General features: G+C 38.6%; 2 protein-coding genes, 1 long non-coding RNA gene and 1 pseudogene across 3 annotated transcripts; all 4 read left to right on the forward strand.

The window, feature by feature from the left end:
• Positions 1-1,023: 1,023 nt before the first annotated feature.
• LOC122428850 (olfactory receptor 5H8-like) lies at positions 1,024-1,974 on the forward strand. Its single transcript, XM_043448979.1, has one exon. It carries the CDS (start codon positions 1,045-1,047, stop codon positions 1,972-1,974), a length of 930 nt encoding a protein of 309 aa, XP_043304914.1. The 5' UTR covers positions 1,024-1,044.
• A 1,371-nt stretch (positions 1,975-3,345) lies between these two features.
• Positions 3,346-9,803, forward strand: LOC122428669 (annotated as a pseudogene).
• A 1,564-nt stretch (positions 9,804-11,367) lies between these two features.
• LOC122428787 lies at positions 11,368-20,796 on the forward strand. The gene is made up of 3 exons (XR_006265817.1): positions 11,368-11,448; positions 16,350-16,472; positions 20,747-20,796. It is a non-coding gene; the product is annotated as an uncharacterized LOC122428787 (long non-coding RNA).
• LOC122428786 (olfactory receptor 5H8-like) lies at positions 14,853-15,824 on the forward strand. Its single transcript, XM_043448894.1, has one exon. The coding sequence runs from the start codon at positions 14,889-14,891 to the stop codon at positions 15,822-15,824; it is 936 nt and encodes a 311-aa protein (XP_043304829.1). The 5' UTR covers positions 14,853-14,888.
• Positions 20,797-21,486: the final 690 nt, after the last annotated feature.

Consider the following 21,486-nt stretch of genomic DNA (forward strand, 5'->3'; position numbering starts at 1 on the left):
TACTTTCTATTTTTATTAAGCTTTTGTAGAATTATATACCTGGGTGTTCAGAGGATGCTCCTTGCAAAAACTGGCCAATTTCATCTGAGCTTTCAACATCAGTTTTTGAAAACCGTTGGTGAGTTAGGATTTTTTGAGCTGAAGCCACCCATTCTCCTTGCCAGTCCCTGCATTATACCTTTCTCTACTCCAAACTCAGACATTTTGGTTTGTTTGACCTCACAGTACATCGGGGACACAAACTTGCATTCAGCAACACAAATGAGTCTTCATTCTAATTTATTTTGATCTCTCACTTTGTCTTCTTTGTCACTCCTAATGTCATATCACACATGAATTAAGAACTTCACACACATTTAAATCACCTGGGGAATATTTCTACAATACATATTACCAGACTCCATTCAAGATCTACTGATCTGATGTCTACAGCAATACTTCAGAATCTATAATTTGCACAAAATTTCCCTCAGACAATTCTGATGTCTAATCTAGTTTGGGAGTCACTGGACAATAGTCACAACTCCCTGATTAGTATTTATGACACAAGGTTTACTCCTTGCAGCCTATTTTCTGCAATCAAATATTTAATTTCAAAAATAACTGATGTTGCCACTTTCTGTTTTATATGTTTTCATTTCTTACTTATTTCTTGAAGAATATAGCTCAAGATCATTCATATGGCATTCAATTCACTTTATAAACTGGGTCCTTCTAACATCTGTACTTAGATGCTGCATCCATGTCCTACACATAGAATTTCTTGACCTCATTCTATAGTATTCCCTAATTTTGCTCATCTCCAGAAAGTCTTTCTTCTCTTCTAAATCTGCTCATTTCTGTACAAATTTTTAAATGTTGTAATTGAACTGTTTTAACATAACTTATACAAGTAATTTTTATGTACTATAGTAAGATTATTAAAGAGCATTTAGATAGTATATGGTTTTATTTCAATTACCTTCAACAAATATTCGTTTTAAAATGCTTGATAACTTTCTTTTCCATTTACTGCACTTGTTTCAGAGGCTATCTATCAAGGATATGGAAACAAAAAATGCAACAGAGCTGATGGAGTTCATTCTCACAGGTCTTACACATCAACCAGAGTGGCAAATCCCCCTGTTCTTTCTGTTCTTCATGATATATCTCAACACCATCATGGGGAACCTTGGTCTGATTGCTCTCATCTGCAATGACCCTCACCTTCACATCCCCATGTACTTATTCCTTGGGAGTTTAGCATTTGTGGATGCCTGGGTATCATCTACAGTGACCCCCAAAATGCTGGCCAACTTCCTAGGCAAGAGTAAGATGATATCTCTCTCTGAATGCATGGTACAATTCTTTTCCTTTGTAATCATTGTAACCACAGAATGTTTTCTGCTGTCAACAATGGCATATGATCGCTATGTGGCTATCTGCAAACCATTACTTTATTCAGTGATTATGACCAATAGGCTATGCATGCAACTAGTAGTCTTATCATTTTTAGGTGGCCTTATACATTCCATAATTCATACAGGTTTGTTATTCAGAGTAACATTTTGTAACTCTAATATAATACATCACTTTTATTGTGACATTATGCCACTGATTAAAATTTCTTGTACTGATCCCTCTATTAATGTTCTGATGGTATTTATTTTCTCTGGTTCAATTCAGGTGTTTACCATTCTCATTGTTCTTATCTCTTATATACTTATTCTCTTTACAATATTAAAAAAGAAGTCTATACAAGGAATAAGGAAAGCCTTCTCCACCTGTGGAGCCCACCTTCTGTCTGTCTCTTTATACTATGGGCCTCTTCTCTTCATGTATGTGCACCCTGGATCTGAACAAGCAGATGATCAAGATACGATAGACTCTCTATTTTACACTGTCATAATTCCTTTCTTAAATCCAATTATCTACAGCCTGAGAAATAAGAAAGTCATAGATTCACTGACAAAAGCGTTAAAGAGATATTCTTAGATCTCATACTAATATCTATTTTCATTAAAGCATTAACTAAATTGTATAGTTTTGATCTTGCTATGTAATGATTAGTATTCAAATTTTTTTGTACTTATAATGTCCTATAATTTTGGGACTTATGTTGGTACCTAATAAATTCCCTAAATACTTTTTACTTCTTATTACAAAACTTTTATTAAACTGTTTATATAATACCAAAATAAAGCAAAAACAAACGTAATCATTTTATATGCTTTTATGTTCTAGAACATGACTAAAAATGCATAAAGTACTAAAATAGTGAAGTTACTCTAAGGGGGAATTGTTTATGGTATCTTTGATTCTTATAAACCATAGACCTAGAGACAGAGACTCTTAATACTTTTAACTCCACAGTGGAGGCAGGTTGGTATTTGATTGAACAGAGGCAAATCCCAGGAATTTCGTCTGCCGTCAAAGGTCCCATATTCCACTTTATTTAGGCTATGGTAACTTTCATCATGAGAAATGCTGGGCTGGAGGAAGCACAAGCTGGAATCAAGATTGCTGGGAGAAATATCAATAACCTCAGATATGCAGATGACACCACCCTTATGGCAGAAAGTGAAGAGGAACTAAGGAGCCTCTTGATGAAAGTGAAAGAGGAGAGTGAAAAAGTTGGCTTAAAGCTCAACATTCAGAAAACTAAGATCATGGCATCTGGTCCCATCACTTCACAGCAAATAGATGGGGAAACAGTGGAAACAGTGGCTGACTTTATTTTTGGGGGCTCCAAAATCACTGGAGATGGTGATTGCAGCCATGAAATTAAAAGACGCTCACTCCTTGGAAGGAAAATTATGACCAACCTAGATAGCATATTAAAAAGCAGAGACATTACTTTGCCAACAAAGGTCCGTCTAGTCAAGGCTATGGTTTTTCCAGTGGTCATGTATGGGTGTAAGAGTTGGACTATAAAGAAAGCTGAGCACTGAAGAATTGATGCTTTTGAATTGTGGTGTTGGAGAAGATTCTTGAGAGTCCCTTGGACTGTAAGGAGATCCAACCTGTCCATCCTAAAGGAGATCAGTCCAGGGTGTTCATTGGAAGGACTGATGCTGAAGCTGAAACTCCAATACTTTGGGCACCTGATGTGAAGAGCTGACTCATTGGAAAAGACCCTGATGCTGGGAAAGATTGAGGGCAAGGGGAGAAGGGGACGACAGAGGATGTGATGGTTTGATGGCATCACCGACTCAATGGACATGGGTTTTGGTGAACTCTGTGCTGTGGTTCATGGGGTCGCAAGGAGTTGGACATGACTGAGCAACTGAACTGAACTGAACTTCTTTGGTAATCACCTGTCATATCACACAAAGAAAAGGAAAAGCAAGGAGGAAAAAAAATGGCATGGGAGTAAGACAGTGAAAACAGAACTACACTGCAGGAGATGATCTTAGCTTAGAGTGATGCTTAGGAAAAGGCAAAGAGGCATGTTTTCTTTCATTGTTTATGACTTCTACAGTCCTTTTTGTGTCTGTATTTTATTGATCAATTTCAAAAGCTTCACTAAGAAAGCTAGCAGATTATATTGAATATTTATGCTGTATAGCCTAAAAGAAGAAGAATGAAGGGGTAGGATAGAAAAAATGGATTAATATTCTTTGAATTTTTAAAAAGTAAACCTAGTAAGAAACTAGAAACATGTAAAGGTTATCAGCTTACCAGGATGTGTGGTGGACAATGAGGAGATATAAATGCATCTCATCAAAGTTCAAATAATGTTAAGATATGCTATTGTGATGCCTGTGGGGTGGCTGCAAAAGAAATGAAAACGAACAAGAGTTTGCATGTTTGTGCCCCAAAGTCCTTAAATACTCATTTTCATCACACTCCATGCTCTAAGAATAAAGAGTGATTCACCTTCAGGTCCACCCCTTCTTTGCCTCTCATCACTCATCCTAGGTACATTCTTATTGATACCACTGTGACACTCACTTTCATAGCCACTTACCTCTGTGATTTACAAAATTCTAGTTACTTATCCACTTCATTCTGCTCATTCTCTCTTATTTTCCAAACATATCTGCCAGATATTTCTTTGTAAAAAGAACTCAGATTAAACCATATTACTCTTTAAGGATCTATAATGGATTGCCATTAGCAGGTTTTTTGTGTGGTGTTTGTGTGTGTATACACACAACACACAAAATTTAGCATATATTTATTTATGCATGTGCATGTTCAGACTATATGATGTTTCTATATATATGTACATCTATCTATATGTTTATATATTTTTCTTTCTCTATCTTCCTTGCTCTGCATTTGTTCACTGTGGTATAAGTTGAGGTCCTTTCAATTATACTATGGTTGGACTCCAAGTCCTTTCCTTCACAGTTCTCCTGTGGACTGTCTTTTATATCAACAATAAGTCACTGAAAGACTCTGGATACACTTCCCTTCTCGGTTATGTCCTTTTGCTCTTACTGGTCTCCCCACAGAGAATCCACCTCCCCCAACTGATCCTTCATAATTTCCATGGTGTCTTTCTTCAAGGTCTATCTTGTACCTTAGAGTGTAGATGATCTACTTTCAGATTGCCCTAAAGAGGATGGCAATGCACACTCATTTGAAACTCTGTTAGTTTATTTACTCTTCTTAGATCACCCTTGGACTTGGATATTACTTATTTTGGGCCTAAAAACTCTTTTAGATTGCAACTTAGAAGTCTTAACACTCTGTATTTTTTGCAGTGAACGGCAGAATAGCTTACACATATGAATTTCTAAACAAGTATTTGTGAAATATTTATGAAACTAAAAAAAAAAATCACAGTACAAACATATAGAATGCAGTAAGAGTGCATCACTCTTTTTGAATCTTGTACAAAGCACAAGAAGATTCCTTGGGTTGAGATGGTTACTGCATGCAGCTTGCCTTCTGCTATCATATTTCCCTTCAGTTTTTCAAAATAAAGCAAAAACTCATTAAAGGAACAGTGCATTTTTATATTAGTATAGGATAATTTTCCAGAATAACAGAATGAAAAATATATATTCAGATGACCATTATATCTAGTACTGTGGGCAAGAATCCCTTAGAAGAAATGGAGTGACTCTCATGGTCAACAAAAGAGTTTGAAACGCAGAACTTGGGTGAAATCTCAAAAACAGCAGGATGATCTCAGTTCATTGCCAAGGCAAAGCATTCAACATCATAGTCATCCAAGTCTATGTCCCAGCAACTAATGCTGAAGAAGCTGATGTCAAATGGTTCTATGAAGACCTACAAGACTTTCTAGAACTAACAGCAAAAAAAGATGTTCTTTTCAGCATAAGGGATTGAAATGCAAAAGCAAAAAGTCAAGAGATACCCGGAATAGCAGGCAAGTTTGGCCTTGGAGTACAAAATTGTTGTTCAGTCACTCAGTTGTGTCTGACTCTTTGCAACTCCATGGACTGCAGCACACCAGGTTCCCCTGTCCTTTACTATCTCCTGCCATTTGCTCAAACTCATGTCCATTGAGTTGATGATGCCATCCAACGGTCTCATCCTCTGTCATCCCCTTCTCTTCAGGCCCTCAATCTTTCCCAGCATCAGGGTCTTTTCCAATGATCTGGCTCTTCACATCAGGTGGCCAAAGTATTGGAGCTTTAGCTTCAGCCTCAGTCCTTCCAATGAATATTCAGACTTGATTTCCTTTAGGATTGACTGGCCTGATCTCCTTGCAGTCCAAGGGACTGAAAAGTCTTCTCCAGCACCACAACTCGAAAGCATCACTTCTTCAGTGCTCAGTTTTCTTTACGGTCCAACTCTCACATTTGTACATGACTACTGGAAAAACCATAGCTTTGACTATATAGACCTTTGTCAGCAAAGTGATGACTCTGCCTTTTAATATGCTATCTAGTTTTGTCATAGCTTTTTTTCCAAGGAGAAAGTGCCTTTAAATTTCATGACTGCATTCATGGTTCACAGTGATTTTGGAGCCCTAGAAAAGAAATCTGCCACTGTTTCCATTTTCCCCTCATTTATTTGCCAAGAAGTGATGATCTTAGTTTTTTTAATGCTGAGTTTTAAGCCAAGAGTTTTAATTACTTGAGTTGTTTTAATTACTTAAGGAACAATTTAAAAATACAGATTATTAGACTTTATTATTAACCCACTAAATCAATATGTACATTAAACCTCATGATCTATATTTTGCACAAAATGTTCCTTAGCCAATTCTAATGTGTAATCTGGTTTGGAAACCACTGAACAATGTAACAGCTTCCTGGCTAGTATTCTTGACTATAATTTCCACTCCCTGCAGTTTATTTTCTATACTACCTCATACAAATTTTAAAAAACATCTTACAGTGCCACTTGTATCTCTTATTTTCAGTGTATACTTACTAGCTGATGAGTAATGTTCAAGATACTTTGCAAGTCATTCAATTTATTTCATTATCTAAGTCTTTTGAACTTCCTTTCTCTAGACCCTATATCCATGCCCTAGACACAATTCCCTATCACACTCCACCCTACTTCCACAAATTTCACACATGTTTAGAATGTCTTCCATTTTTCTAAATCTGTTCATTGCTTCACATTTTTTGAATTTAAGAATTTATTTCCATTTCCCCAAGAAAATCCATGTTAAATAGCAATAAATATTTATCCCATTGATTTCAGGAAACATCCAGTGAGGACATGGAAGAGCAACAACACTGCTGACAGAGTTTGTTCTCACAGGACTTAAGTATCAACCACAGCGGCAAATCCTCTTGTTCTTGGTGCTATGCCTCATCACCATTGAGGGAAATGGTGCTGACTGCTCTCACTTGCAATGACCCTCACCTTCACATTCCCATGTACTTATTCCTTAGAAAATTGGCCTTTGTGGATGCCTGGATATCCTCCACAGTGACTGCCAAGATGCTGGTCAACTTCTGTGTCAAGAGCAAAATGATCTCTCTCACTGAATGCAAAGTATGTTTTTTTCACCCCTTTGCAGTCAGTGTAACCACAGAACGTTTTCTGCTGGCAACAAGGGCATATGATCACTATATGGCCATTTGCAAACCATTAATTTAGCCAGTGATCATGACCAATAGACTATGCATCTGGCTGTTAGTTTTGTCATTTTTAGGTGGCCTTTTCCATGCTATAATTCATAATGCTTTTTTAATTCAAATTAACTTTCTGCAACTCCAACATAGTACATCAATTTCACTTTATCACTATATCACTATATCACTCTGTGATATAATACTATTGTTTAAGATTTCCTGCACTGATCCTTCCATTAAATTTCTGGTGATATTTCTTTTCTCTGGGTCTATACAGGTGTTCACTATTCTCATTGTTCTTGCCTCTTATACACCTGTTCTCTTTACAATTTTGAAAAAGAAGTCTTTACAATGCATAAGGAGGGCCTTCTCCATCTGTGCAGCCCACCTGCTCTCTGTCTCTTTATACTATGGGGCTCTTCTATTCATGTATGTGCACCCTGGATCTGCACAAGCAGATGATGAGGATATGATGGACTCTCTGTTTTACATTGTCATAATCCCTTTGTTAAATCCAGTTATCTACAGCCTAAGAAATAAGAGAGTTGTAGACTCACTGGCAAAAATAGTAAAATGCTTAGAATTCATACTAGTATCAGTCCTCCTTCACTAATACAGTCATATATTAGATGGTGCTATATGACAGTTCAGTTCAGTCACTCAGTCACGTCCGACTCATTTTTTTTTTTTTTTTTTACGTCTCTTTGCAACTTCATGAACCGCAGCACGCCAGGGCTCCCTGTCCATCACCAGCTCCTGGAGTCCACCCAAACCCATGTCCATTGAGTTGGTGATGCCATCCAACCATCTCATCCTCTGTCATCCCCTTCTCCTCCTGCCCTCAATCTTTCCCAGCATCAGGGTCTTTTCCAATGAGTCAGCTCTTCACATCAGGTGGCCAAAGTATTGGAGTTTCAGCTTCAACATCAGTCCTTCCAATGAACACCCAGGACTTATCTCCCTTAGGATGGATTAGTTGGACCTCCTTGCAGTCCAAGGGACTCTCAAGAATCTTCTCCAACACCACAGTTTAAAAGCATCGATTCTTCAGCGCTCAGCTTTCTTCACAGTCCAACTCTCACATCCATAGATGACCACTGGAAAAACCATAGCCTTGACTAGACGGACCTTTGTTGGCAAAGTAATGTCTCTGCTTTTTAATATGCTAATCTATAAGAATTTTGAGTCACTATGTTGTATACCTGAAACTAATATGTGAAAGAGAAAGTCGCTCAGACGTGTCCAACTCTTTGTGACCCCATGATTATATAATCCACGGAATTCTCCAGGCCAGAATATTTGAGTGGGTAGCCATTCCCTTCTCCAAGGGATCTTCCAACCCAGGGATTGGAACTAACATATTATATATCATCATGTGTGTGAGTGCTAGGTTGCTTCAGTCATGTCTCACTCTTTGAGACCCTACTAACTGTAACCCTCTAGGCTCCTCTATCCATGGGATTCTCTAGGCAAGAATACTGGAATCAGTTGCCATTTCCTCTCCCAGGGATCTTCCTGAACCAGGAATTGAACCTGTGTCTCTTATGTCTCCTGCATTGGCAGGTGGGTTCTTTACCACTAGCACCACCTGGGAAGCCCATATCATGATAAATGTGGCCACTTCTCCTTCCAGGAAACCAAGCAGGTAGACTGCTCAAAGTTTTGCCCAATGGGAGGATATTCCATCACTACTGTCCTACAGATATGTCACAGACAGCATCAGTAGTGATGTAGTTGTCCACCCTCAGATGGTGTCTTCATGTGGTACAGAATCATTGTTAAATCAGCTCCAGGTAATCTCTTCCTCTTTTCATGGATTATAGAGACCAACCCACAAGACCATAGTGCAGGCTGGACTAGAGAAGTCATTGAAGCAGGTATGGAGATCATGTTTCTTCAAGAAACATACTGGTGCCCTGAGGGCTTGCTCAGGCCAGAGTGGGTACATTTCTCTTCCATTTGACAAAATTATGGCAGTGTACTGCCAATTTTATGGCTTGATGGGTCATATAACACCAAGTTTATGAAAAGCTGCTCTGGTCTCATGGAAAACTGGCATTTTAACCAGCATTTTAAATGTTTAAGCATTCAGCCTCTAAAAATGCCAAGACGCAGGGCAACAGCTATTTGTCACAAGGAGAGTAGTTATTTGCAGTGGATGCAGGCCTTTGCTCCAGAACCAAGGTTCTGCTCTACTTTGTACCTATGTGTGTGCTAGTCACTCAGTCATGTCCAGTTTTTTTGCAATCCCATGGACTGTAGACTGCCAGGTTCCTCTGTCCATGGAATTCTCCAGGCAAGGATACTGGAGTGGGGAGCCATTCCCTTCTCCAGGGGATCTTCCAGACCCAGGGATCGAACGTGGTTCTCCTGCACTGCAGGCAGATTCTTTTCCATCTGAGCCACAGGGATGCCCAAGAGGCCTGCCAGACTCCCAAGTGCATCCTTATCTGCCACTGCCACTCCAAGCACCAGAGTTTCTGTGAGATCATGTGGTTCAATCGGCTGAGCAGTTTGACAGCAGCCTGGACCTTCTGTAAACGTTCTCCTGTTCTGAGCCACGCTCAAAGCTAGCAGCTCTGGCTGGAATGGGCTGGAATAACACACCCAAGTGACGGTGGTGTTGTTTCTAAAATCCACAGGGTCCCACTAGGTGTTGTGCCCCTCCTTTTTTTTTTTTTTTTTCTTTTGTAGGAGGTGCCAGATGTAACAACTTATCCTTCACCTATTAAAATGACTAAAACTGAAAAGACTATTCATACTAAGAGCAGCAATGCAGACCTTTGTACTCATTCATGGGCCACAAAATGAGTTAAAAGGTAATTATACAAAACTGATGGAGAAGTAAATGGGAACCCAGTCCAGTATTCTTGCCTGGAAAATCCCACGGGCAGAGGAGCCCGGGGGACTACAGTTCATGGGGTCGCAAAGAGTCAGATATGACTGTGTGACTGCATACATACACAACTGAAGGGGCAGGAAATTGTTGCGTTTGAGTTATGCTGAAGCTACTAATGCACAGTATATTGCTTACTCCATCCCTCGCTGTTTTCATACTGACTTCTATTTGGTCTATGGTGTTTGTTTTTTTTCATGCCTTTTCCTGCTTTCACTAGCATACTTCTGAGAACACAGGATAACTGATTAATGAGTCTACCAAAGTCTATGCCCTTTGTTTTTTTTTTTTTTTCCTAGCTACTAAGTTGGTCCCAAGTGGAGGTTAAACATTTTTTCTATTTTTCAGATATCAAAACTAAATATTATCATTTTCATATTACACTACTTTGCATAAATAATGTCACTATATTTATAAATAAATGTTCAAAGGCAACATCTCTGTTAATAATTAAAGGCAAGTCTGAACATGTAACCCTCATGTTCAAAATCCCTCAATAGTTTCCCTTTAGATTGAGAAAAAGAACAAAGTCCCCAACCCAGACCCCAGATCTTCCGTGATCCCACCTGTACTGGCCTTCCAAAACAGCTCCTCTTTGCTCTCTATGCATGTCAACCCTACTTGCATTTTTTTTCTTTCTATAATGGTCTAGCTCCCTGAAAAGTTAGACTTGCAAATGAAGGAAGACCTTGAGGAATGCAAATGTTCAGTGGTATAACCTTGTTAGAAATGAAGACACTCAGGACTAGTTCTAACCTATTGAATCAGAATGTGCATTTTAAGAAACTCACCAGGAGATTCACAGGACCTGAAGTCCGAGGAGTACTGATCTAGGCTACTTCCCATGCGTTCCTTCTTTTCATTTTTCTTTTGTGCCTCTCCCTGACCTATGCTTAGGAAGATTTCTCATCAAATTTCATTGTAAAGTGGAAAGTTAGAAATAGGCATGGAATATGAGCTATAGTCTTCATGGGGAGGACAACTTACTTGGGGTTGGCTCTTAAAGGGAATTTAAAACTTTGGCTTCATGAAAACCAAGTGTGACTAGTTAAATCAGACCATACTGACCAAAGCACGCACAGTATCAAAATTCACAGATAAACTGGAGTTTGTATAAACATGTTAGAAATGTCATCTGTGATGTAAGTAGTGCAATTCCAATTTTTAAAAAATCTGGAACTGTCAACACTGATTTGATTTTTATTTCAGAGTCTGTAATGCCCTGTGGTATTGACTGGATTTGTCATAAATGTTCATGTCCATAATACCCAGTGGAAAAGCTTAGGACAGTTGTAAAGAGAATCCTTGGGAGCTACCAGGGGAATTTAGTTTTTTCACTTCTTCCTCTGGCAAAAGCACACAGTTATGTAATTGGTTGATGTTGTTCAAAACAAATTCATATAAACAACATTTTCCTGAGCTTGGAAAATGAAGATTCCAAAACGAATCAGCATGCAAACTGATGCTGCCTATGTAGAATCACTGAAGTGTTCCTGTACTATTTTTTACTTCAGAAAGTAAAAAACTGAAAAGATCTCCACTGTTTCTTAAGAGATATTGGTAAGAGTGAATGATTTCTATAATACTCATTGTTTTTTATACAAAGTTAAAATACTATTAAATTTATAACAACTTTGATTTCATTCATAAGCCAATTGAAGCCAATGCACAGCCAACTGAAAATGAAAAATGAACAGTGAATAATCTGTAACTTTTATTATTGTGAGTAAAATCTGGATGAGAAAAATAGCTCTAAGACTACATTATATTCCTTAATGATATATAATTATTTAGTTAAATAATTACAATGACTCTGTAGGATAAGTTTTGGTGAAGTAGAATGTCAAAAAAATTGAAAGTGAGTTTGGGGATTTAAGTCATAATCTGTCCTGTATAAGAAATCTTTCTGATAATTGTATTCAAAACACTCATTTCATTTTGTTGCTGTTGTTGTTCAGTCACTGAGTCATGTCCAACTCTTTGCGATGCCATGGACTGCAGCACTCCAGGCTCCCCTGTCTTCCATTATCTTCTGGAGTTTGCTCAAATTCAAGTCCATTAAGTCGGTGATGCTACCTAACCATCTCATCCCTTGCCACCCCTTTGTCTTTTTGCCATCAATCTTTCCCAGCATCAGGGTCTTTTCCAAAGAGTTGGCTCTTCGCATCAGGTGGCCAAAGTATTGGAGTTTCAGCTTCAGCATCAGTCCTTCCAATGAATATTCATTTAATTAACCACATTAACAAATTAAATTTTAAGTTAATTTGCTTAAACCATAACCTCTCTTTCCTTTCACCAACTTCTGACAATAATTTCATTGAAAAAAATATATATATCTGGAAAAATTCAGAAGATATTTCCCAGTGCTCTTTTCAGCCTTATGACTCAATAATCACCCACACATTGAATTGAAAATTTGATTTTCATTAGTTATTGGAGACTGCATGGAACAAAATCCATTCCAAATATACATTTAACAAATCCAAATTTTTGGATTGGTTATTTATGTTGCCTGTATTAAGTTCCAGTATTTGCCTCAATTTTTTCTGCTATCAAACTGGTAGAAAAACAGAATCTGTCAGGTAAACCCAGCAGAATTTCTAGGGAAAGTCAGCTGTAATCATAATAATAATAAAGATACTGTGCAGTGGTAGAATATTTACCAACAATGCAAATTTATAAAGTAAAATTAAAATGAAAGTCTCTGTTCCATATACAAATTCCATAGGAAATAAACGGGGTTTTGAATAAAAGAAAAAGGATTTATAGTACTGATGGCTTTTAACAAAAATCAAATTTAAGACAAATATTTGAGCCATACCTCTAGCCTTTCCTTATTTCATCTAAGCTTTTCTCTGATACTTCCTCGTTCCCTCTTCAATGCCTTGTCTGTCCTACACTTATCCATCTGTATCCCTTCTCCTCTTTCTGCTTCTTGTTTCCTTCCCCCTCCAAATTTCCCATTCTATTCCTTTATCCTCTTTCTTCTCAATGCCTGCCTCTCTTTCTTTTGAAAATTTAATGGCATGGTTTCTCAAGACAAAAAATAAATTGCATCTGTCTCCACATCTCAGATACTCTCCTTCATTCCTCACTGCTATGCCACTTGCTTCCCACTCATTACTCATTATTATCTGACATCTGTTCTGTCACAAATGGAAACTCGTCTCACTAAAGCCATTACAAATCTCTTAAATCCAACTCAGTGATTTCAGCTCACTCTTTTTCTTACCAAATAAACTGTACTTTCCTTTGTCTTTTTTGGGCTTTCTACTCTTTAGGTTCATAAAACTACCCTTCTAATTCCCTCCTGCTTCTCTAGTCACTGTTCAGTAGCCTTTTCTGGTCTTTTCTTGTCCCTCCTTGTGTGAGCCAGTGTTCCTGGTTGCAATGTGAAATGAGTTAATTCAATGGAAATTAGCTCTAACAAGTAAGTGCTAGGGAAGTTACATAAATCCACTGGACAAATGGGCAGGAACACACAAAAAAAGCAATTGAACAGATAACCACCAAAATCATATTGCAGCTCTAGCTCTGTGAGACCTGTTGCCATTGCTGCTGAATTTGAATGCTACAGCTCCAATGAAAATGCCATTGTTGTGGGTGCAGGATGCATTTTGGGATCATGATATTGCAACTTCGTTGACTTGGAACATCTCTTTTCTCAACATTTGACCTCTTTCTCCCCTCTTCATATCCAAATTCAGTGTAGATGAGTTTGAGTGGCTAATGGTAGATCTGGTCCCCTCACTCTAGGTTCAGGGGGTAGAGAAGGTCAGTTTTTAGAATTTTGACTTCTAGAGTGAATGCTAATTTTTATCTAACACCAAGAGTCATATGGCAGAAAAGAGAATCAAACATTATTAACTAATACGTGATGGGTATCTATTTTAATTTAGCACCTCCACATGTATTTTCTCTTACCTTATCCACACTGTCCACTGTCTTCTGGATAGGCCATACATACTATGCTTTCAGCCACCTCAATGTTTCCTAAGTCATTATTTCTTTTAAGCTCTTATAGATTATTATTGCTGAATATATGTCACTTTGATATTCAGAAGAAGTTTCTTGCAAAAACTGGCCTCTGCATCTGAATTTTCCTTAATTTTCCATGATCACCTAGTAAGACACCAAGTGACTTTCATCTTTACTAACCCACTCTTCCGGCTTCCCAGATAGCTCAGTTGGTAAAGAATCTGCCTGCAATGCAGGAGACCCTGGTTTGATTCCTGGGTCAGGAAGATCCGCTGGAGAAGGGATAGGCTACCCACTCCAGTATTCTGGCCTGGAAAATTCCATGAACCGTATAGTCCATGGGGTGGCAAAGAGTTGGACACGACTGAGCAACTTTCACTGACCCACTCTTCATATCTCATGTGTCACCAAGTCCCAGTAACTCTACATTGTGATTTATTTTGATCTGTTTCTTTGTGGTCTCAAAACTCCCAATGTCATATCACATATGAACTAAAAACTTCAGATACATTTACATCACTTGGGGAGCATTTATAAAGTGCGTATTATTAGATGCCATTTATGACGTGTATGGCAGTGAATTCATTTGTTAAACCAGGCCCTTGTAACATTTTTACTTCTGATGCTACATCCATAACTAAAACACGGGATTTCTCTACCTTAGTAGTTTTCCCATAAATTTGCCCATGTTCAGAATATCTTTCCTCTATTCTACATCTGTTCATCCCCACATACATTTTGAGATACAATAGGCGGTTGGTCAAAAAGCTTGTTTGGGTTTTTCCATAAGACCATACAGAAAAACTGAACAAAATTTTCAGCCAACATAATAGTTGGTTTTTTCCAGCACAATAATTTCCCCAAAATACTTTTCATGTATTTCAGTAAGAGTAAATAAAATAAAGGGCACTCTAGTGTATGTTTTTATTTCTATTATCATCCTGAAATTTTCTTTTTAAATGACTGATGACTGTCCTTTTTTCATCTACTGTGCTGTATTTCAGAGGCCATCTATTAAGGATATGGAAACAAAAAATGCAACAGAGCTGACAGAGTTTGTTCTCACAGGACTTACATATGAACCAATATGGCAAGTCCCCCTGTTCCTGCTGTTCTTGATGATATACCTCATCACTATCATGGGAAACCTTGGTCTGATAGCTCTCATCTGGAAAGACCCCCACCTTCAAATTCCCATGTACATATTCCTTGGGAATTTGGCCTTAGTGGATATCTGGCTATCCTCCACAGTGACTCCCAAGATTCTGGTCAACATTATCACCCAGAATAAGAGGATATCTCTCTCTGAATGCCTGGTGCAATTTTTTTCATTTGCAGTCAGTGCAACTACAGAATGTTTTCTGCTGGCAATGATGTCATATGATCGTTATCTAGCCATATGCAACCCACTACTTTATCCAGCAATTATGACTCATAGACTATGCATGGGAATGTTAGTCTCATCATTTGTTGGTGGCCTTTTTCATGCCTTAATTCATACAGGCTTTTTATTAAGATTAACCTTCTGTAATGACAACATAATACATCACTTTTATTGTGACATCATGCCATTGTTTAAAATTTCTTGCACTGACCCTTCTATTAATGTTCTGATGATATTTATTTTCTCTGGCTCAATACAGGTGTTCACCATTCTTATTGTTCTTATCTCTTATACAGTAGTTCTGTTCACAATTTTAAAAAAGAAGTCTGCACAAGGCATAAGGAAGGCCTTCTCCACCTGTGGGGCCCACCTTCTCTCTGTCTCTTTATACTATGGCCCTCTTCTTTTTATGTACGTGCGTCCTGGATCCACACAAGCAGATGATCAGGATATGATGGACTCTCTGTTTTACACTGTAATAATTCCTTTCCTAAATCCAATTATCTACAGCCTGAGAAATGAAAAAGTCATAAATTCACTGCTAAAAATATTAAAAAGAGACAGTAAGATTTAATACTAATATGTGTTCTCATATATGAAAGCAACATAAAATTATGTCAATTAAATGTTTAATTGTGTGTAATGTTCAAAGTTTTTTGCATTCATAACTGTTCTATTATTTTAATGACTTAAGATTTTAGTACCTAATAAATGATTTTAAATATTTGTATATATTATTTAAACACACAGGAAATTTTAATCAAGTCTTCATATCATACTAAAATAAGCAGAAATGAAAGTATTTTACATGCTTGTATATTCTTCATTGTGGTTTTATAAGTCCATTTACTAAACATGTATTAAGCACTAAAATTGTGCTGTACCTCTGAAAAGAACTCAAATATGAGGCCTTTGATCATAATCAGCCATATAGCCTGGAGACTCATATTACACATAGCTCCAGATAGTAAGCATGTTGTGTTTGAGTGAACAGAGACAGATCCCAGGAAAGCTGCTGACCATCAAAAGGTCTTCTATTCCACTTTATTTAGGACATGGTGAGCTCACTTCTTGTGTATTCAACTCTCATTTGACACAGAAGAATAAACACAATGGGAAAGCAATGAAGAAAGCATGAGAAAGAATTCAAGGATTTTTGACCTGACCTTCACCATTGAAGGATTCTGTTAACTCAGTCTGCTTCTATGAGGACCAAAAAGGGGTGAGTTGCCTCTCACTGCCCATAATGCTTTCTAAGGCCCCTTCTAGCTATGCTTGTTGTTGGGTAGTCTGAAAAGCTTCACTGTGTCAGAAAGCTAACAGTTTAGCTTGAGGGCCTAATTTGAAATGGGCATGGGGAAGAAACAAGTGGCAGAATAGGAAGGAAATGTTCTCAGTCTTTGAAATCTGCCAACTGGCACAGTGGTAAAGAATCTGCCTGCCGATGCAGGAGGCACAAGACATGCGGGTTCGATCCCTGGGCCAGGGAGATCCCCTAGAGGAGGAAATGGCAACTCCCTCCGGTATTCCTACCTGGAAAATTCCATGAACAGAGGAGCCAGGTGGAACAGTCCACAGGGTCACAAAGAGTCAGACAAAATGAGCACATGAGCACACAAGTGCAAACTACTGTAGGGACTGAATGTCAGTTTTCCCCCAAATTCAAATGTTGAAGCACCAACCCCTTAATATGGTGGTATTAGAGTAGACTCTTTGCAGGTAATTAGTCTTAGATGAGGTCATAAGACCATGAGGCTCAGATCATGAACTCCTTGTTTCAAAATTCAGACTTAAATTGAAGAAAGTAGGGAAAACCACTAAACCAATCAGGTATGACCTAAATCAAATCCCTTATGATTATACAGTGGAAGTGAGAAACAGATTCAAGGGATTAGATTTGATAGACAGAGTGCCTGAAAAAATATGGACAAAGGTTCATGACACTGTACAGAAAGCAGTGATCAAGACCATCCCCAAGAAAAAGAAATGCAAAAAGGCAAAATGGCTCTTTAGGAGGCCTTACAAATAGCTGAGAAAAGAAGAGAAGTTAAAGGCAAAGGAGAAAAGGAAAGATATACCCATTTGAATGCAGAGTTCCAAAGAATAGCAAGGAGAGATAAGAAAGCCTTCCTAAGTGAACAATGCAAAGAAATAGAGGAAGACAATAGAATGGGAAAGACTAGAGATCTCTTCAAGAAAATTAGAGATACCAAGGGAATATTTCATGCAAAGATGGGCTCAATAAAGAACAGAAATGGTACAGACCTAACAGAAACAGAAGATATTAAGAAGAGGTGGCAAGAATACACAGAAGAACTATACAAAAAAGATCTTCATGACCCAGATAATCATGATGGTCTGATCACTCACCTAGAGCAGACATCCTGGAATGTGAAATCAAGTGGGCCTTAGGAAGCATCACTACAAACAAAGCTAGTGGAGGCGATGGAATTCCCGTTAAGCCACTTCAAATCCTAAATGATGATGCTGTTAAAGTGCTGTACTCAATATGTCAGCAAATTTGGAAAACTTAGCAGTGGCCATCGGACTGGAAAAAGTCACATTTCATTCCAATTCCAAAGAGGGGCAATGCCAAAAAATGTTCAGACTACCTTACAATTGCACTCATCTCACAGGCTAGGAAAGTAATGCTCAAAATTCTCTAAGCTGGGCTTCAACAGTACGTGAACCATGAACTTCCAGATGTTCAAGCAGGATTTAGAAAAGGCAGAGGAATAAGAGATCAAATTACCAACATCTGTTGGATCACAGAAAAAACAAGAGAAATCCAGAGAAACATCTATTTCTACTCCATTGACTATGCTGAAGCCTTTGACTGTATTTGGATCACAATAAACTGGAAAATTCTGAAAGAGATGGGAATACCAGACCACCTGACCTGCCTCCTGAGAAACCTGTATGCAGGTCAAGAAGCAACAGTTAGAACTGGACATAGAACAACAGACTGGTTCCAAATTGGGAAAGGAGTATGTCAAGACTGTATATTGTCACCTTGCTTATTTAACTTATATGCAGATTTCATCACGCAGAATGCGAGGCTGGATGAATCACATGCTGGAATCAAGATTATCGGGAGAAATATCAGTAACCTCAGATATGCAGATGACACTACCCTTATGGCAGAAAGCGAAGAAGAACTAAAAAGCCTCTAGATGAAAGTGAAAGAGAGAGTGAAAAAGCTGGCTTAAAACTCAACATTCAGAAAACTAAGATCATGGCATCTGGTCCCATCACTTCATGGCAAATAGATGGGGAAACAGTGGAAATGGACAGACTTTACTTTTTGGGTCTCCAAAATCACTGCAGATGGTGATTGCAGCCATGAAATTAAAAGATGCTTGCTCCCTGGAAGAAAAGCTATGACAAACCTACACAGCATATTAAAGAGCACAGACATTACTTTGCCAACAAAGGTTCATCTAATCAAACTATGGTTTTCAATTAGTCATGTATGAATGTGACAGTTAAGATTATAAAGAAAGCTGAGCGCCGAAGAATTGATGCTTTTGAACTGTGGTGTTGGAGAAGACTCTTGAGAGTCCCTTGGACTGCAAGGAGATCAAACCTGTCAATCCTAAAGGAAATCAGTCTTGAATATTCACTGGAAGGACTGATGCTGAAGCTGAAACTCCAAAACTTTGGCCACCTGATGCAAAGAACTGATTCAGCTGAAAAGACCCTGATGCTGGGAAAGATTGAAGGCAGGAGGAGAAGGGGATGACAGATAATGACATGGTTTGATGGCATCACCGACTTGATGGACATGAGTTTGAGCAAGCTCTGGGATTTGGTGCTTGACAGGGAAGCCTGGTGCATGGCAATTCATGGGGTTGCAAAGAGTCGGACAGGACTGAACGAATGAACTTACTAACTGAGGTCATTAGGGTAAGGCTTTTCATGATGGGATTAGTCCCCTTATAAGAAAAGAGAGAGACAAGAGAGCTAACTTTCTCTACAGGGGTACTCAGCTAAGAAAGGCCATATGAGAAGGCAGCTGTTTGCCGGCCAGAAAGCAAGTTCTCACCAGTACAGTGTTTGTTGGACCCTTGGACTCAGACTTCCCAACCTCCAGAATGTAAAAAATCAATGTCTGTGATATAAGGCCAAAAATCTATGATATTTGATTATAGCAGTGTGAGTTTAAAAAAAAAAACACTATTTTGAAACAATCAGTGGAAAAACATTTTACAATATTAAGATATTTAGAGAACAAAAAGAATTTCTACAGATCCACTAGTTCCCACGTAAGTAGCACTATAAAAATAGTCTGAAAGCTTCACCCTAGTGTATCATTTGTATTCCAGACCTACTCCTCCTTACTCTCCTTGTGGAGTAGTCCTGTTTCCTCTTGGTAGTTGCCATCTATCACCTCAGTCAGCACAGTAACTCCTTCGTTTGTTTGATAACACAGAGGAATGCAGATTCAAAGGTAGTGAGTGGTAGTTTACTTTCAGGTCAATGAAATCATAGTCTGTGTCTGGGTAGAAACAATCCTCCATTTGGAAGTGAGAATGCAACGCCAGAAGGGCAGAAAAACATAGGAACAAGAAATAAATATTTTGTAGTGGTCACTAGGGATAGCAGTCACTGCTGCTACTCCCATTCTGCCCCTTGATTCCTAGACCCATGGAACAGTATCATACACTGGTGTTTGGTTCAGAAACTTCAGCTTTCTGAAGATACTTGTCCTAGCTTTGTGAGATATTGCCAGATAGTTCTGCTATAACTGAAGCTTTACAATGGTCATTTACCATTCTATCAAACTATATGCTTCATGGTGCACGGGGAAGGCCAATGAATTCCACAAGCATGGGCGCACTGCCACACTTATTTTGCTCTGAAGTGAGTTCCTTGACCATAATCAGTACTGTTAAGAACATTATGACATTGGAATGGGAATTCTGTTAGAATAGGCTGATAATTTTGGCAGAAGCATTGACTACAGGAAAGTCACATATCTAGACATATCTGTATCTAGAGTAAGTATCTATTCCAGTAGAACAGATCACTTTCATTTCCATTTCCTTTTCCACTTCCACTTCCAATGTAATCATGCTGCCACCAAATACACGACTGATCACTCTCGTGAGTGATGGTGCCACATGAAGGATGTAATATTGGTCTCAGCTGCGGCCGCGCACCCAGCAGAGGACAGAGCCAAGCTTAGGGACTTAGGGAGGGAAAGTCAATAGTGTTGAGCCAATCGATAATCTCAACCCATGCCACCATGGCCACTTTGTCTAGGAGCCCATTAAATGATAGGGCTTCCCTGGGGCCTCAGCGGTAAAGAATCTGCCTGAAAGTCAGGAGCCGCAGGAGACGTGGGTTCAATTCCTGGATAAGGAAGATCCCCTGGAGGAGGGTGTGGCAATTCACTCCAGTATTCTTGCCTGGAGAATCAAGGATAGCTTCTAAGATTCCCCTACAAGGCCTTCGACAACTAACACCAAAAAGAACATGTCTTTTTCATTATAGGGGACTGGAATGTAAAAGTAGGAAGTCAAGAGATACCTGGAGTAACAGGCAAGTTTGGCCTTGGAGTACAAAATGAAAACAACACTGGGAGCTGACTGTGGCTCAGAACATGAACTCCTTATTGCAAAATTTAGACTTGAATTGAAGAAAGTAGGGAAAACCACTAGACGAATCAGGTATGGCCTAAATCAAACCCCTTATGATTATATAGCCAAGTGACAAATAGATTCAAGGGAATAGATCTAATAGAGTGCCTGAAGAACTACGGACAGAAGTTTATGACATTGTACAGGAGACAGTGATCAAGACCATCCCCAAGAAAAAGAAATGCAAATAGGCAAAATGGTTGTCTGAGGAGGCCTTACAAGTAGCTGAGAAAAGAAGAGAAGTGAAAGGCAAAGGAGAAAAGGAAAGATATACCTATTTGAATGCAGAGTTCCAAAGGACAGCAAAGAGAGATAAGAAAGCCTTCCTAAGTGAACAATGCAAAGAAATAGAGAAAGGCAATAGAATGGGAAAGACTAGAAATCTCTTCAAGAAGATTAGAGATACTAAGGGAACATTTCATGCAAAGATGAGCATAATAAAGGACAGAAACAGTATGGACCTAACAGAAGCAGAGGATATTAAGAAGAGGTAGCAAGAATACACAGAAGAACTATATAAAAAAGATCTTCATGACACAGATAACCACAATGGTGTGATCACTCACCTACAGTCAGACATCTTGGAATGTGAAG

The sequence above is a fragment of the Cervus canadensis genome, chromosome 27 (assembly GCF_019320065.1).
Source record: "Cervus canadensis isolate Bull #8, Minnesota chromosome 27, ASM1932006v1, whole genome shotgun sequence".
Classification (NCBI taxonomy): Eukaryota; Metazoa; Chordata; class Mammalia; order Artiodactyla; family Cervidae; genus Cervus; species Cervus canadensis.